Genomic DNA, 16814 nt, shown 5'->3' on the forward strand with positions numbered 1-16814 from the left:
GAACATGAGCAATTCACTTTTAATCAGCTGACTATATCTGTATTTCTACAGAAACGGTATAAGATATAGATATAAAAAGCTTGGCATCAGCTGATTAAAAGTGAATTGCTCATGTTCGCGGCGCGTAAATCTGTACGCACCTTATGCTGCTACGCAAGCACTCTATCCACTAGACCATGGATCACTCCTATATCTTGTGTATACTCAAAGGAATAATCTTTATTCTATTCTATTCTATGGTTAAACTGAGGTATTCAGTGAGCTTCAAAAGTAACCCTTGCTTGTCTGTTAACTGACTTTTCTTAGTACCTGACTGGGTTATCTTCCCTGACTACGCAGGGACGACAACTGCTGTGTTTATATGCTATCTTTTTCCCACAACATAGCACACTACGGAGTTTGGAAAAAAATAATTTGTTAATTGAGAACTCACCCGTTGCAAGGGGTACGCGACTAGGTGCGACCCCGACTACTTGACACCCAGACTACATGTCCCCTTTTAAAACCGGTTTTTAGGGGACAAGTGGACGTGAGCCATACCCGTCTTGTTGTCTCCTTTCTGAGGAGGTGACAACTAGTCGGGGGGACACCCTGTCGCCAGGGTGCGAGGTGTCAAGTTGTAGTTTACGGTCATGACTAGTTGCACCTCTGGTCCAGTAGGTGTCAAGTAGTCGGTGTGACAACTTGACGGCAATGGTATATTTTTACGAGGGTACAAGTAGTCGTCTACGGTCGCGACAACCTATCCCCTCGACTCCACTCAACAAGAAATCACCATTCCGGCTGGCTCTTCATTTGAAAGTTGGAAAATGAAGCCTATCAAGTTCTATATGAAAAGGCGTTAAGATTCCTAATTTTGTGTTAGCGCAAGTGTAATATAAATAATTATTTATCCTCATAATAATTACAAGACTTAGTGTAATACCTCAGTTGATAACCAGACTGATAGCTTCATCTACCATATCATTGATGGATGAAAATTTGACTCCTAGAATTAGGCTCAATTTACTCGTAAACGGGAGCTTACTCGTAAGCGTCTGACGGGAAAATATAACTGAACAAAATGTGTTTAGAATATTGTGTTCTACATCTGGTTCAGTCATCAAAAGGGCTCATTATTCTTTTTTTTTCTGTTTTCAACCAACTCGAAAAAATTGTACTAAAAATAGCAAAGACGGCGAATATCTCCCGAACCGTGCGTTTAACGGGATGATGTTACTGAACCAAAAGTCCTTAGAATTCAATTCTACTTCATAACCAGTAATAAAAATTGCTTGATCCTCCTCCCTACGCCGCGGGGATGTAAGTCGTGCCAACTGGTGCTCTGTGACAAGTCGTCGGGGTGACAACTTGACGCCAGCGTGCAAGGTGTCATGTAGACGTGAGCCATCCCCATCTACTTGTCTCCTTTCTGAGGAGGTGTCAACTAGTCGAGGAGGCACCCTGACGCGAGGGTGCGAGGTGTCAAGTTGTCGTTTACGGTCATGACTAGTTGCACCTCTGGTCCAGTAGGTGTCAAGTAGTCGGTGTGACAACTTGACGGCAATGGTATATTTTTACAAGGGTACAAGTAGTCGCCTATGGCCAAAACGACCAGGTGTCAAGTAGTCGGTGTGACAACTTGACGGCAATGGTATATTTTTACAAGGGTACAAGTAGTCGCCTATGGCCAAAACGACCAGGTGTCAAGTAGTCGGGCTGACAACTAGACGGCTACCCGTTGCAATAATCGGAACCTTGTTTGTTAGGTCATGTGGCGCCGAGACATGGGCATAAGACACTACTGAGTTTGGAGAATGGAAAATTTGTTAATTTGTCAATTGAGCAATTTGTTAATTGAGAAGATGAGCATGCACTCACCCGTTGCAAGACTGGGAGCCTTGTTTGTTAGGCCATGTGGAGCCAGGACAATCATCCAGCAGTTCGTCGGAATTATCGGCGCAGTCTTGAATGCCGTCGCACCTGCGTTCACCCTCGATGAGCGCACCATAAGCGCACCTAAAAGTGCCTTTCACATTGCTGCAACATATGCAAATTCATTCATTTGCCATAAAATAATATACTAATTGATAAAATAAATATTCTCAATTACAAAATGCCACTAACGGCAAAGAACAACTTGTGCGAGAGAGAGAAGGAATGATATGTGCTATAGTGAGGTCCACGTTATAATGGCAGTGGAGAAAGATTGATTGAGTACTTTATTTATGTAGATTACAATATATACTGGCTTATACACTTATATACAATAGCTTACAATACAGCAAAATTATAGATGAATTTACATAATATAGACTAAGAAAATAATTATTGAACTGTATATGATATGAAAAAGCAATTTGTAATATAATAACTATAGATAATAATTATATTGTTATGCATCTACATAAATTGGCGGAGCTTTGGACATATCAATGTCCATTCTTCGGAAAGAATATTAAAATATCCTCCCCACTAACTCTCTACCAAAAGAGAGAGAGAGAGAGAGAGAGAGAGGAGAGAGAGAGAGAGAGAGAGGAGAGAGAGAGAGAGAGAGAATGAGAGAGTGAGCCATCCCCGTCTACTTGTCTCCTTTCTAAGGAGGTGACAACTAGTCGGGGGGACACCCTGTCGCCAGGGTGCGAGGTGTCAAGTTGTCGTTTACGGTCATGACTAGTTGCACCTCTGGTCCAGTAGGTGTCAAGTAGTCGGTGTGACAACTTGACGGCAATGGCATATTTTTACGAGGGTACAAGTAGTCGTCTACGGTCGCGACAACCTATCCCCTCGACTCCACTCAACAAGAAATCACCATTCCGGCTGGCTCTTCATTTGAAAGTTGGAAAATGAAGCCTATCAAGTTCTATATGAAAAGGCGTTAAGATTCCTAATTTTGTGTTAGCGCAAGTGTATATAAATAATTATTTATCCTCATAATAATTACAAGACTTAGTGTAATACCTCAGTTGATAACCAGACTGATAGCTTCATCTACCATATCATTGATGGATGAAAATTTGACTCCTAGAATTAGGCTCAATTTACTCGTAAACGGGAGCTTACTCGTAAGCGTCTGACGGGAAAATATAACTGAACAAAATGTGTTTAGAATATTGTGTTCTACATCTGGTTCAGTCATCAAAAGGGCTAATTATTATTTTTTTTCTGTTTTCAACCAACTCGAAAAAATTTGTTCTAAAAATAGCAAAGACGGCGAATATCTCCCGAACCGTGCGTTTGACGGGAAAATGTTACTGAACCAAAAGTGCTTAGAATTCAATTCTACTTCATAACCAGTAATAAAAATTGCTTGATCCCTCCTCCCTACGCCGCGGGGATGTAAGTCGTGCCAACTGGTGCTCTGTGACAAGTCGTCGGGGTGACAACTTGACGCCAGCGTGCAAGGTGTCATGTAGACGTGAGCCATCCCCATCTACTTGTCTCCTTTCTGAGGAGGTGTCAACTAGTCGAGGAGGCACCCTGACGCGAGGGTGCGAGGTGTCAAGTTGTCGTTTACGGTCATGACTAGTTGCACCTCTGGTCCAGTAGGTGTCAAGTAGTCGGTGTGACAACTTGACGGCAATGGTATATTTTTACAAGGGTACAAGTAGTCGCCTATGGCCAAAACGACCAGGTGTCAAGTAGTCGGGGTGACAACTTGACGGCAATGGCATATTTTTACGAGGGTACAAGTAGTCGCCTATGGCCAAAACGACCAGGTGTCAAGTAGTCGGGGTGACAACTAGACGGCTACCCGTTGCAATAATCGGAACCTTGTTTGTTGGGCCATGTGGCGCCGAGACATGGGCATAAGACACTACTGAGTTTGGAGAATGGAAAATTTGTTAATTTGTCAATTGAGCAATTTGTTAATTGAGAAGATGAGCATGCACTCACCCGTTGCATGACTGGGAGCCTTGTTTGTTAGGCCATGTGGAGCCAGGACAATCATCCAGCAGTTCATCAGAATTATCGGCGCAGTCTTGAATGCCGTCGCACCTGCGTTCACCCTCGATAAGAGCACCATAAGCGCACCTAAAAGTGCCTTTCACATTGCTGCAACATATGCAAATTCATTCATTTGCCATAAAATAATATACTAATTGATAAAATAAATATTCTCAATTAGAAAATGTCACTAACGGCAAAGAACAACTTGTGCGAGAGAGAGAGAGAATGAGAGAGAGAAGGTCCACGTTATAATGTCAGTGAAGAAAGGTAGGAGAAAAACGTTGCCAATCCTCCATCTTGTCAAAGCCTTCTATAGACGGTAGCTGATACAGGTTTATTGTTGTAATATTAACTATTCATTCTCGTTTAAAATAATCAATTTTATTTTATTAAGTTGAATAGAGTTTTAGGTTAGTTGCACTAACGGCAAAGAACAACTTGTGCGAGAGAGAGGAGGAATGATTTGTGCTATAGTGAGGTCCACGTTATAATGGCAGTGGAGAAAGATAGGAGAACTACGTTGCCGATCCTCCGTCTTGTCAAAGCCTTCTATAGACGGTAGCTGATACAGGTTTATTGTTGTAATATTAACTATTCATTCTCGTTTAAAATAATCAATTTTATTTTATTAAGTATGAAATTATATTTTTCAATATTTTTTTAATTAAATTTCATAATTAACATGAAATATTTTGTTAATTGATTATTAATCCTACATTGTTAAAAGACGATCTGGCAACAGAGCAAAGCGAGAAAGAGATAGCGCTATCCGCTTTGTTGAATGATAGACAAGGATAGCAATACCAATCAAACCCTGCCATTATAACGTGGACCTCACTATAGTGAGAGAGTTGGTCCCACTTCTACCTTCTAACTAAACTTAGGTTTAACCATAGAGAAACAATAGCGTGAGTAGATATCCCATGGTGTAGGGCGCTTATGTCGCAACTTTTACTGTTATCTGAAGCCGATAGTCCACGTAGTTCTTTCCCGTGAAGCTGTGTGACGCTCGTAGTCTCTCATATTGTGCCGTTCATACACTCTTACCCGGTCAAAACAGTAAAATTTGACAATAATCGGCTTGAGATAACAGTAAAAGTTGCGACATAAGCGCCCTACACCATGGGATATCTACTCACGCTATTGTTTCTCTATGGTTATACCTTCTAACTACCTTCTACAGCGGCCACAATATTCCACCGCCTCTTTTATCTCTTATTTTACTGGTTGATATAGGGATAAATTAGTATAATATATTCTGATAAAGTATATTACCAGGGTTAATTAAATTGTTTGATTATTATTTAAACACTAGTACCCTCTTTCTTTATACCTTTTTGAATAAAGACAACTAGTTTCACCAATCATTCCATTTTAAAATGTCAAAATCAGACTTTTGTGCAACCGGGCATACGTAGGTAGTAGTACTACCTTGATTATGAAGTTTTTTGAAATTGAAATTTGAAATTGAAATTTATTCATAACACTGACAATAATTTACAAACAAAAGTAAATGAACTTAACAAATCAGTACAATAATTTTCAAAAAAAAACTAAATTACATAATAAAATATCATCTTCTTATTCTATTTATATAAATGAAAATAATTAAAAACTAACAAAAACATTAAGTAGCTATAATCTCAATGTAATGTACTAACCATAGGCTACTGAATTAGTAACATTCAAATGCATCAATCTTGCAAGGCTAAGAAAGCCATTCTTGATTTAGTGTACGCTTCTGACAATTTGAAGCAGAATATACTCTCATTTCATAACTTGTATTACACCAATTTGTATTGATTTAATCAGTGGTATTGGAGCCTGTTGGCATTCATAAAACAATATTATTTAAAAACAGCCTGTGTTCAAAGATGTAAAAGGACTATGAAAATGATATAAAGTTATATTGGGATACTAAACGATTCTGGTTTTGGATATGGATACAACTTCTCGTTGTTAATTCGTAAATGGTTCTCTTGGTCTAGAATTTGGGTTACTTGGTGCAGAATTCGAAAAGTAACCAGCTATTGCTCACCATTACCATTTGAGTGGCCAGTGAATACCTAGTGGCCAGTAAATAAATAAGTGGCCAGTAAATACCTAGTGGCCAGTAAATACCTAGTGGCCAGTAAATAAATAAGTGGCCAGTAGTATAATTTGTGTTCAAACACATAATATGTTTTTCGTAATAATAGCCTAGTAGCTTCCTAACAAAAGATTAAAGTAAGAATATGTATAGCTTATACTTTTTTTGATAATATCAACCTCCTAACAAAAGTTTAATGTAAGAATATATAGCTTACTACTTATTCAGATTACGGCATATAGCGTGAAACTCGTCCGAGCCATCTTTGCAATTTTCTGTGCCATCACATACATCAGAGAAATTGATGCAATCTCCACTTTCACATTTGACAAAGCTGAAACATTTGAGAACAGTTAAAGTGCGAGTTCAACAAAACTAAACCAAGTTCAACGAAACTAAACCAAGTTCAACAAAACTATACTAGGTTTAACAAAACTAAACTAGGTTTAACAAAACTAATCCAAGTTTAACAAAACTAAACTAGGTTTAACAAAACTAAACTGAGTTTAACGAAGCTGAGTTCAAGGAACCTAAGTATAAGGAAATTTTTAAGAAACTGCAGTAGAAAAATTACCACCTATTATGTCAGTTAGGAATTCACAAGTTAATACCACTGCTGAAATGAGTTTCACTACTTCTAACTTTCAGCACTGATCGACGTTATTTATAAGGATTGATGACAGTTCAAACTGAATTTCATATACCTCACTATGGAAAATATTTTTTTTTCATAAAAATAAAGAGTAGTTTTACAGAAAGCAAATCTCATATCTCACTATGAATTTTTTTTTATAAAAATAAAGAGTAGTTTTACAGAAAACGAATCTCATATCTCACTATGGAAATTTTTTTCATAAAAATAAAGAACAGTTTTACAGAAAGACAGTACTGTAGTTTCAGTACTAGACAGAAAGGACAACATTTCAAGCAGGAAAATAAAACAATCCATTGAACTATAGGATGATGTTCAGAGGTATTACGAAGCTCGAAGCAATTTTAGAAATAATATCAACTCCTTAAAAACACATCACTTATATGGGCTACTTTTGTACAAATTAATAAGAACAATATAAAAACTTGTAGTACCATTTATTATTAAAATATTAAAAGCCTAATATTAATAAAACTTAGAGTTTAAAGTTTTAAAGGTTTTATCAACTTTATTAATATACTAGGTAGTTGTTAAAATATTTTAAAGTTTTTAATAATAAAGGGTACTACAAGTTTTTATATTGTTTTTATTAATTTATCAACTCCTTGTATTATTTGAATTAATTTTCTTAATTCATCTTCCATCATTCTCATTCATTTTCTGTAAATCCAAAGTGTTGTAAAATTTGGGTGACAATTTTTAGTACCTATCACACCTTATTACTGAAAAGTCCCATTTTGATTGAAAGACACAAGGATTTGATTCTGATATCATGCTTCATTCTCATAATAAATGGATAGTATTATAAAGACATCATAAGAGATACGATAGATATAATTAATTCCGGGTACAACAATTGTTGATAGTCAACATTGTAATAGTTCATTGTTCATGTTATTAATAGACTTTATCTGAATATTCAGTCAATGGAAAATAAGTCTTAGTTACATTATAATAGAGCAAAATCTATAATGTTACTATAGTGAGGACCACGTTATAATGACAGTGTTTGATTAGCAGTAGGCCTATTGCTATCCTTGTTTATCATTCAACAAAGCGGATAGCGCTATCTCTTTCTTGCTTTGCTTTCTTGCCAGATCGGTTTTTAACAATGTAGAAATATAATTAATTAACAAAATATTGATTTTAAAAATTCATTATGAAATCATTGAAAAATATTTCATCAATAAACCGGTATTAGTTACCCTCCATAGATAGGCATTGACAAGACAGATGATCGGCAACGTTCTTCTCCTATCTTTCTCCACTGCCATTATAACGTGAACCTCATTATAGGCCTACATTACATCACATTTAATAGAAACATGCGAACTCACAAATACAGCTTAACAAAGGCTTTTACTTGTCAGGGCAGTCTTTTTGTTGCAATGTAGCGAATCCATAATCTGAAAGTAGATAAACTGGAATTAGTAAAATGTAAAATATTGCAAAATAGCACACCTATTATTCAAGAATATACGAAACACAAACACTTAAAAATAGCTCTTAGAGATATGAAACTAGTTGTGTTTTGATAAAATGAAAGGGTACTTGATAACTTACTTTTTATTTTATACTTTTGATTATAAAATTATGTATTTTCTTTTATTATGTTTTGAATATGTATTTATTGTATGGCAAAAAAAATGATTTGATTTGACAATAACTTCTGTTGTGATTCAATGTTTCAATGATTTCATCTAGCAGATTTTTAATTATAGCATTTGAGTCTGACATATAATTTTCCTCGTCAAATGACGGAAGCGTATTTTAATAGATAATTGTCTATCATTGTCATTGAGCAACTTAATAGAAGTTCAAGAGTGTTCCCATAGTTCAATTACTTTATGAGAGCTAACTTTTGCAATAGGTTTCAACGTTTAGAGTCGAAAATTCCTTGGCCAGCACTCATGTAAATTAGAAAATAGGGCTACAAATAAAATGTTCTACTCATCTGCAGTATGGAAATTAACAATCTTCCTGTCATATTCTAGGGAAAATTATTCTAAAACAGCATTAAAAACCATTTAATAACTAATAGTTTTTGTTTTTATCACTATAAATAATTCTGTTGTATTCCTTGTATAAATTAGAATTGGATCGAACCATTTTGGGCGTAAGCCTGTGGTACTCTTCTATAAGTTGTGTGATTTTGAATGATTGAATAAATGAATATAATTTTTTTCCAAACATACATGTTACAAAATTGAACAAAGAACTGGGAAACCAACAATTTGGACGCAGATAATTTATTATAAAGCCTCAAAAGAGACATACATTCAAAAGATGGCAAAATTATCTCGATTTATACAGTATTTCAAAGCCAACAAAACAGCGAGTTTGCTGAACCATGTTGAATTTCCAGCAATTGTATAATTAGATGACACACTCACGCATAGCTGATACGTTCGTATTATCTATAAAATAATAAACGAAAGGATTGGCTTATACATGTACGGGATAGGTACCTAATACACGAATGACGCATCATCACGTCTGAACCACTGAACTGATTATAGAGATTCTTAATTTACCGAGGATGGTTATAGGCCTACCGGGTAGAGCTATTTTCAATTCTTCAAGATTTCAGTAGGTCAAGTTTTCAGTTTCTCAAGCTTTTTATTAGACCTTTGCGGTGCACGGGTTACTTGCTGGTATCGAATAAATACGGTATTCTATAAGTTACATATTCGAAGTAGGTCACATATATAGCCTAATATAGAGTTTGTAACTAACCAGAGCATTGTACTTATGAGATTCAATCCAATACAGTGAATACAGCCAGAATAAATACCGTGCATTAATATGATAAACATCAGCAAACTCTATCATGTTACAATGTTATGATGATTCAAATCTAATAGTCCCTTCTTTTGAAAAATTCAAGTCCAAGTTTTTTGGACTTTACATGCTTTGTCATGCTACAGATTACAACGTGTTTTGTTAAGAAAAACTACTTACTCAATTGGGTGAGCACAGTAATCGTTAACAAAAATAAAACTCCAGTATTGATAAACATTAGAGTGCACTGTATTGAATAAGAAATGATTTGGTTTGTATTCCAAGACACGCACACAATCTTGAAGATGTACGCCGGAAGAACCGGAAAGCAGTTAGCAATGACCTGAGACAACCAACCCGATAAAACTAAACGATAAAACGACTCTCCGAAGATACCTGTGATATCATTAACTCACACCAGATCATAATCCTCCCACTACAAATGTCAGCTGATAACAAAAGGTTGTTGAAGGTCGCAATCATTTCCAGTCGGTTTTTATGGATTCTGCAAGAGTTTTCCTGTTAGGCTGACATCATAGTATTTTTTTCTTGAACCGGGCGAATCTTAGACTCTAATTTGAAGCGCGCCCCACAAAGTTCTAGGTTTTCCTGTTTGAAAACGGTTCAACTTCAATTTTTTATTTGAATTCTTGGAATGATTATTGTGATTATAATAATTATTGTGGTGCTATCAGATAATTTCCTTCAATGATTATTGAAAAGTAAATCTGAGATATTCCATATATAATAGTTAGACTCTCTAATAGAATGTTGCAATATAAATACCTGGGTGGAATTGTGTCGATAAGATTGGAATCTGGAATTTGCTGGAATTTTGATTTACTAAAAAAATTGTTAGTATCAATGAAAAGTTCAATTTTTATCAAAAGCTTGTAGCATTGAAACCTATACATATCCATTTATCTTCCCAAGCCGCAAGGAAATGATTAGAAAGTTCTTGAAACTGATTGCAAGTGCTTTTAAATTTGTCATCACTTTTTAGTTTGTTTTAAATAACATTTCATTGTTTTACATACATTTTTCTCTCATTAATTGTTTTTTCTCCATGTAATAAATTTTACAAAAAAATCTTAGCCATTTTCAATATCTAAATCTCACACCATTATCACTAGCCAATTCAAGCATTCAATTTGACTAGTGAATTTTTTAAAAATCAATTTCGTTTGTATAACGTACTAGGCTAGATTTGGCAGGATCCATCAAACTAGGAATCTTATGAAAGAGTAAATATATTATTCTATGCATTCTACTGAAGATCAGATGCTTAAAAGTATTATTCACTGAAATAATTATCTGAAAATTTGGTAGCTCATTTTTCCATATTAAATGAAATTATGAAAGTCATATATCATAGAAGTCATATATAGAATTAATAGATAAAAGTCTTAGTAAGTAAGAGTAGGCCTACTATAGATTCTGTAAATGACAAAACATAAAAACATCTTGTAGAGCTTAAAGAATGTAAAATTGATATCCTTCATTTACACACAACGTAGAATAGTTTCAAAACTTTCATATATGATAAAATTATCTTTGCCTAAAACGCTACCTTACTATGCAAGGATTAACTTGAATATTCTAAACCTGAGCTCTGTAATCCCAGTTACAGAAATTTATTAGCATCCGTATCCGATGTTGTGTTTACTTTACTTCTCCAGTCGAATACTGAATATTTACCTCTTAATACTTCCTTCAAGCAATTTTTCCATCCTTACGTTTTAGATTTTTTCATCATTATCTTATTAATAATATAATATAAGTCTATATTGAGATAGTGTATTCTTTGTATATCGGTGAATCAAAATAATTAATAATTTTCCCCTCGAGTTTAGATTTATTCATGTTCAGAACGTACAAAGTATAAGAATAGGTATTATTATACGAGTAAATAAGTTAAAATTAAATAGCAATGTTTAGCTTAATAATTAGTAACATAATTGCTTTATCGTTATTGGCTCGAAAGCATGAATCGAAAAGCATGAAAAGATTGTACATAATTGAAAGAATAAATGAATAAATTATATGGTTTACCTTAGATATAGGTCTGTGATGAGTAAATAAACAGAATTAACAAATGGACAACTGTAAAAATATCCTTCCGGACATAATCAAAGTTAGCATAAACAGATGTGGCAAAATAGAATTTAATCTATTTAATAAGACAAATATTAATGACATTTTTATAATTCAAAATATCGAAATTATAAATATTGTATACTTGGATACTTGATGTCGGACAAGATACTTGTAGTCAGACAAAACAAGGAATTTATTAAGAAGCTAATAACTGAGAATATAAAGTACGGTAATTTCTAAATTTTAATATTAGTATAAATTATTTAAACTAGAGCTATTTGAGTGAATATTAATTGTTCTAAGCTGCGTTTACACCAAAGTTATCAACAAAATGCTAGTGTAGGCTTCATTAATAATAGAATGCACCCTTTTGATAGAAAATTATATTGTCAAAATATTTTTTTTCAAAATGTCTGTCTTTTTATAACTTTCTTAAGCTGCGTTTACACCAAAGTCATTAATAAAATGTTTATTTTTCCGTCCTTATAGATTCTATTAGATTGAACATAACTTATCATACACATGATGTGCATATGTGTTTGTCAAGCTTCGTTCAATATAATAGAATCTGTAAGAATGAAAAAATAAACATTTTGTTAATAACTTTGGTGTAATCGTAGCTCCATTCCTACCAAGTTCAAAATAAAAGGTATTATCACCTGGCTGCACAAAAGTCTGTTAATTTTAAATCTCGATTAAATGTCAGGAGAGCCTATCAGATAAGCCTTCTTATCACCTGGCTGCACAAAAGTCTGTTAATTTTAAATCTTGATTAAATGTCAGGAGAGCCTATCAGATAAGCCTTCTTATCACCTGGCTGCACAAAAGTCTGTTAATTTTAAATCTTGATTAAATGTCAGGAGAGCCTATCAGAGAAGCCTTCTTCTCAGAAAAACCTTCTCATGGAATTTAATCATGATTCAAATTTAACAGGCTTTTGTGCAACTGTGCCTTACACTATAAAACTGTGTGTTTTTAATCAAATAGACTAGGTACTCAAGTAGAAGTAAAGTTTACCCTTTGGAATGTATTCATTGTTATTCACATGGTATTCTTGAGAAACCAAAATTACTATGTTTCTTATTGATCATTTCCACCTTTTTTCTAACAAACTGGCATATATCGCTGTGGGTGACGTCAGTGAAAGAACTCAAAGTGAAGCCGGACGTAGTGAGTTTTTTAGTGCTGGTTACGCCGTATATGAAATGATTGCCATTGATTTCGTGAATGAATCCTGAGCCACTATCTCCAAAGCTCACTGACGGCTGATTTATAGAACCGTTCTCTGAAACAAACATATTAGCAAAATTATAACACTATTAAAATGTTAATATCGGGGCACTGAGCTTCGCTCGTTATTTATTTATTGACTATTGATAAACCGAACACAATTCTTTAAAATGATTGGGGAAGGACTAACAGGCACAGCCCAAAACTGTTTCTTCCCCGAATTTTGATTTATACACTATAAATAGTCCAGAAAGAAGGTTATGTTCCATACACTTAAATTCAGCTTCAATTTTTAATTCAAACATTTGAAAACAAAAAAAAATCTAATTGACCGAGCGAAGTGAGGTCTAAGATTCAAGTCGACGGTTTGGCATTTCTCTTAATGTTTATATGTTGCGAATTTACGGTAATAGATTCTCATGGAATTTAACAGATATGTTCCTTTTCAAATTGCGCGTCGACGTATATACAAGGTTTTTGGGAATTTTGCATTTCAAGGATAATATAAAAGGAAAAAGGAGCCTCCTTCATACGCCAATATTAGAGTAAAAATCAGACTATAGAATTATTCATAATAATAATAATAATAATAAATTTTATTGCCAAAAACAATGCATACAAAATAATACTTAATCATCTAGAGCATAAACTAATAATAATAAAAATAATACAATTATTAATTGTCTTGACAATAAATACTCTCATGCAAGGGAAACTTCCCTGTACGCATGGAGGAGTTGCTGCAGACCCTAGAAACTCTCTTATAGTAAAAAAATCATTCCGTTTATCGAATTCCTTACATAATGTATCCAGTAATTATAACTAGGAAATGAAAAACAAGGCATTGATAAACAAAAATAAAAGTCATACAACAAAATTAATAAAGAATGAGATGAAAGCTAACAACAGAGAAAATAGTAATTAAAATAACTTTTAGAATTTGAGAAATGTGATCTCTCACTGAACAACAAAAAACATAGCTTCGACCGCCTCCGGAAGAAGACCGAATAGCCACTCTCTGATCAATCTACTGTACAAGGGGTACGATTGGCAAGATCTTACATTGTCAGGCAAATTATTGAAGAATTTTGGACCTAAGAACAAGAAAGATTTTTGGAACATGGTGGATCTTGGTCTTGGCAATTGAGCTCTATTACCATGTCGCGATGAAGATCGAATAGTATCCACAACTGCGCCAGCATTGCCACTCCTATTAAAGAACATCTGCAAAACTCTAAAAACGTACATATATCTAAGTGGCAGAATATTTAAATTTAAAAAGAGAGGAAAGGATTCATGCAATCTTGTTTTCTTCATCATTATTCTTACAAAAGACTTCTGTAATCCAGATAGCGGCTTCACATGAGTATGATAAGTACTACCCCAACAAGTAATAGCATAGTTTAGTCTGGAGTGCACAAATGCAAAATAAATCTGCCTCATGACACTCAATGGACACAGAGATCTTAAAAAATAGTATTTGCGCATGAACATGTATAAATAGTTTTTCAGAGATAGGATGTGCTGCTTAAAACTGAGCTTTTCATCGACCATTAAACCTAAATATCTTACAACATCCGTTTGTGGAAAACTGCTACAAGGACAATCTTTTAGCCGCCCCTGACAATCAATTGAATGATATTTAATGGGAGTGAGCATTTGAAAACCTTGAGAGAGTGAAAAATTAACAATTACAGACTTTTCAATATTCAGACTTAGCCTATTACACGTGAACCACAATGACAGCATTTTAACATCGTAAGTAACACTCTCCATCAGCAATTGAGTTGTTTTTTCACCGTAGGTTAGGGCCGTATCATCCGCAAAAGCTGTAAACTCTCCTTTGAATGATGAAGAGTACAGATCATTAATGAAGATAAGAAACAATATTGGCCCAAGGACCGAACCTTGTGGTACTCCACTATTAATTTTCCTCAGTGAACTCTTTTGACCATTGAGGAAAACATATTGATGCCTTTCTTCCAGATACGATGCAAACCACTTATGTACCAGTCCTCTTATTCCAACCCTTTCCATCTTCCTAAGGAGAATATCATGATTAACCGTGTCAAATGCCTTTCTTATATCAAGGAAGACACCTGTAACTCGGTTTTTATCATTAGAGTTCAAACTATTATGAACTAGCATCATGAACCTCCGAAGGGCCATCTCAGTGCTCAGACCTTCCCTAAAACCAAATTGGACATCAGAAATCACACTCAGCTTATCCATGAAATTAATCAATCTAAATTTTACAATTTTTTCAAACACCTTTGAAAAAACTGACAACAAAGATATTGGTCGGTAATTGCCAATCGAAGCAGCTTGTCCCTTCTTGAAGATGGGAATAACTCTAGCGATTTTCATATTTTGTGGAAAAATGCCCTCTGCGAATGATTTGTTGAAAATGTAAGCCAGCACAGGAGAAATAACATGTGAAATTGTCTTGACCAGAGCTGTAGAAATACCATCATCACCTGTCGCTGTACCTCCTTTCAGTCTTGAGATAAATAATTCTACTTCTTCACAAGATACTGGAGACCAAAAGAAAGAATTTGAAACGTGATTTGCATTAAAAACTCTATCATATGCTTCCTTTTGGTCTGTACTGGGAGCAATAAGGGAAGTCGACAATGAATTAGGCACATTAACAGAATACTCATTGAATTGTTCAGCAATAACTTTTGGGTCGTCAACAGTTTTACCATTAATCTGGAGACTCTTTACACAATTTTTCGCCTTATTATTGCCAGCTAAAGAGTTAATGACCCTCCACTGAGCTCTGGAATTATCCTTGACCTTCTCAAACAGCCTACTGTAGTATCTTTCCTTTGTTTCCTTAATCCAAAGATCGATTTTGCGCTTGAAATTATTATATTGAAGCCGAAGTCGAGCATCGTCAGGCGACCTTGATACTTTTTTCCTTAGCTTATCTCTATTCAATATTGCCAGACATAGCCCATCCGTCATCCAAGGTTTCAGTTTCTTCAAGCGGCGATCACTAGGACGAGCAAGAGTTACTTTACTCTCAGCAATTGAATCATTCAGTATTTTAATAAAAGAGTCAAATGATTTATTACAACAATCAGCCGAGTACACGGACGACCACGACTCCCCAGTAAGGATATTTAACAATATATTGTAATCAACTATTACTCTCTCATCACTGACATTGTGGGTAGTATAAATCAGCTGACAAGTGATTACACAGATGTGTGGAGAAACCAGTCTATTTCTGTATTTTCATAAGGTCTATAAATTCAATCAGGTACTTGTGGATGAGAATACTGCGTGATATCTACTGTTCACAGAACTACTAGTTTAGATTATTTACAAACCAAATTGAATAACAAAATAACACTCACTAATCACTTAAAATTGTCAAATAATGATCAACTTAAAATTATGATATACTCTAGTTTAGAAGGATTATCATGTCAAGTCAACAAATCTGTTCATTTTGATCAAGTCGATTAAATTGTCTAGATAATATTTCTGCTGATTGATTACACAGCTGGAAATAAATCTGTTTTTCTCCCACACATGCATCTTCTGTTTCGACAGACAACGAAATTATCATCTGTTTATCCAAGGATGAATAATTGTTATCCTTTTCATGTCCTTCAGCGAGTTTTCCCAGGGATGAGACCTAGTGCAATCGAATTTTTATATCATAAACCTACTATGTTCCAAATTTCGTGAAAATTGTTAGAGGCGTTTTCGAGATCCGTTGGATATAAATAACCAAATATAAAAATATAAACAGACATACAGAAATTGCTCGCTTAATATAATAGGATAAAACTGGAAATTATCGATACTGGATAATGATTATTTTCGAACTGGATAGTTACCGATATCGAAATTATCGATTTTATCGATATTATATCTGGGGAATAGATTTAGGGCCGGTTTCTGAGCTCGGAATTTAGCTAAGTTCTAGCAGGACATCCTAGACAGTATATAGGATGTCCTGGTTCTAGACTTCAAACAGCTAGAGTAAGAAAATTGGATTTCCGAAACAGGGCGTTGTCA

At 34.7% G+C, this 16814-nt stretch overlaps 2 protein-coding genes across 6 annotated transcripts in view; both read right to left on the reverse strand.

Annotated features, from left to right (window-relative positions):
• Nucleotides 1-10105, reverse strand: part of LOC111056121 (modular serine protease) — a 39418-nt gene extending 29313 nt beyond the window's left edge. Inside the window, exons 1-4 of one of the 4 annotated variants that reach the window (XM_039426444.1) lie at nucleotides 9869-10105; nucleotides 8035-8077; nucleotides 6237-6353; nucleotides 1861-2019 (exon numbers count right to left, since the gene is read on the reverse strand). In XM_039426444.1, the coding sequence (XP_039282378.1) occupies nucleotides 1861-2019; nucleotides 6237-6353; nucleotides 8035-8077; nucleotides 9869-9935 (386 nt within the window). In that variant the 5' untranslated portion in view covers nucleotides 9936-10105. Of the gene's footprint in view, nucleotides 1-1860; nucleotides 2020-4003; nucleotides 4036-6236; nucleotides 6354-8034; nucleotides 8078-9632; nucleotides 9847-9868 lie in introns of those variants that run through there. The other 3 variants (XM_039426443.1, XM_039426442.1, XM_039426445.1) reach the window with 3 other exon arrangements.
• A 1182-nt stretch (nucleotides 10106-11287) lies between these two features.
• The window catches only part of LOC111056113 (modular serine protease), a 36915-nt gene continuing 31388 nt past the window's right edge, over nucleotides 11288-16814 (reverse strand). The window contains exons 13-14 of one of the 2 annotated variants that reach the window (XM_039426441.1): nucleotides 12562-12834; nucleotides 11288-12522 (exon numbers count right to left, since the gene is read on the reverse strand). In XM_039426441.1, coding sequence (XP_039282375.1) covers nucleotides 12587-12834 — 248 coding nt within the window. In that variant the 3' untranslated portion in view covers nucleotides 11288-12522; nucleotides 12562-12586. Of the gene's footprint in view, nucleotides 12835-16814 lie in introns of both variants that reach the window. The other variant, XM_039426440.1, reaches the window with a different exon arrangement.

Source organism: Nilaparvata lugens, chromosome 4 (assembly GCF_014356525.2).
Source record: "Nilaparvata lugens isolate BPH chromosome 4, ASM1435652v1, whole genome shotgun sequence".
Classification (NCBI taxonomy): Eukaryota; Metazoa; Arthropoda; class Insecta; order Hemiptera; family Delphacidae; genus Nilaparvata; species Nilaparvata lugens.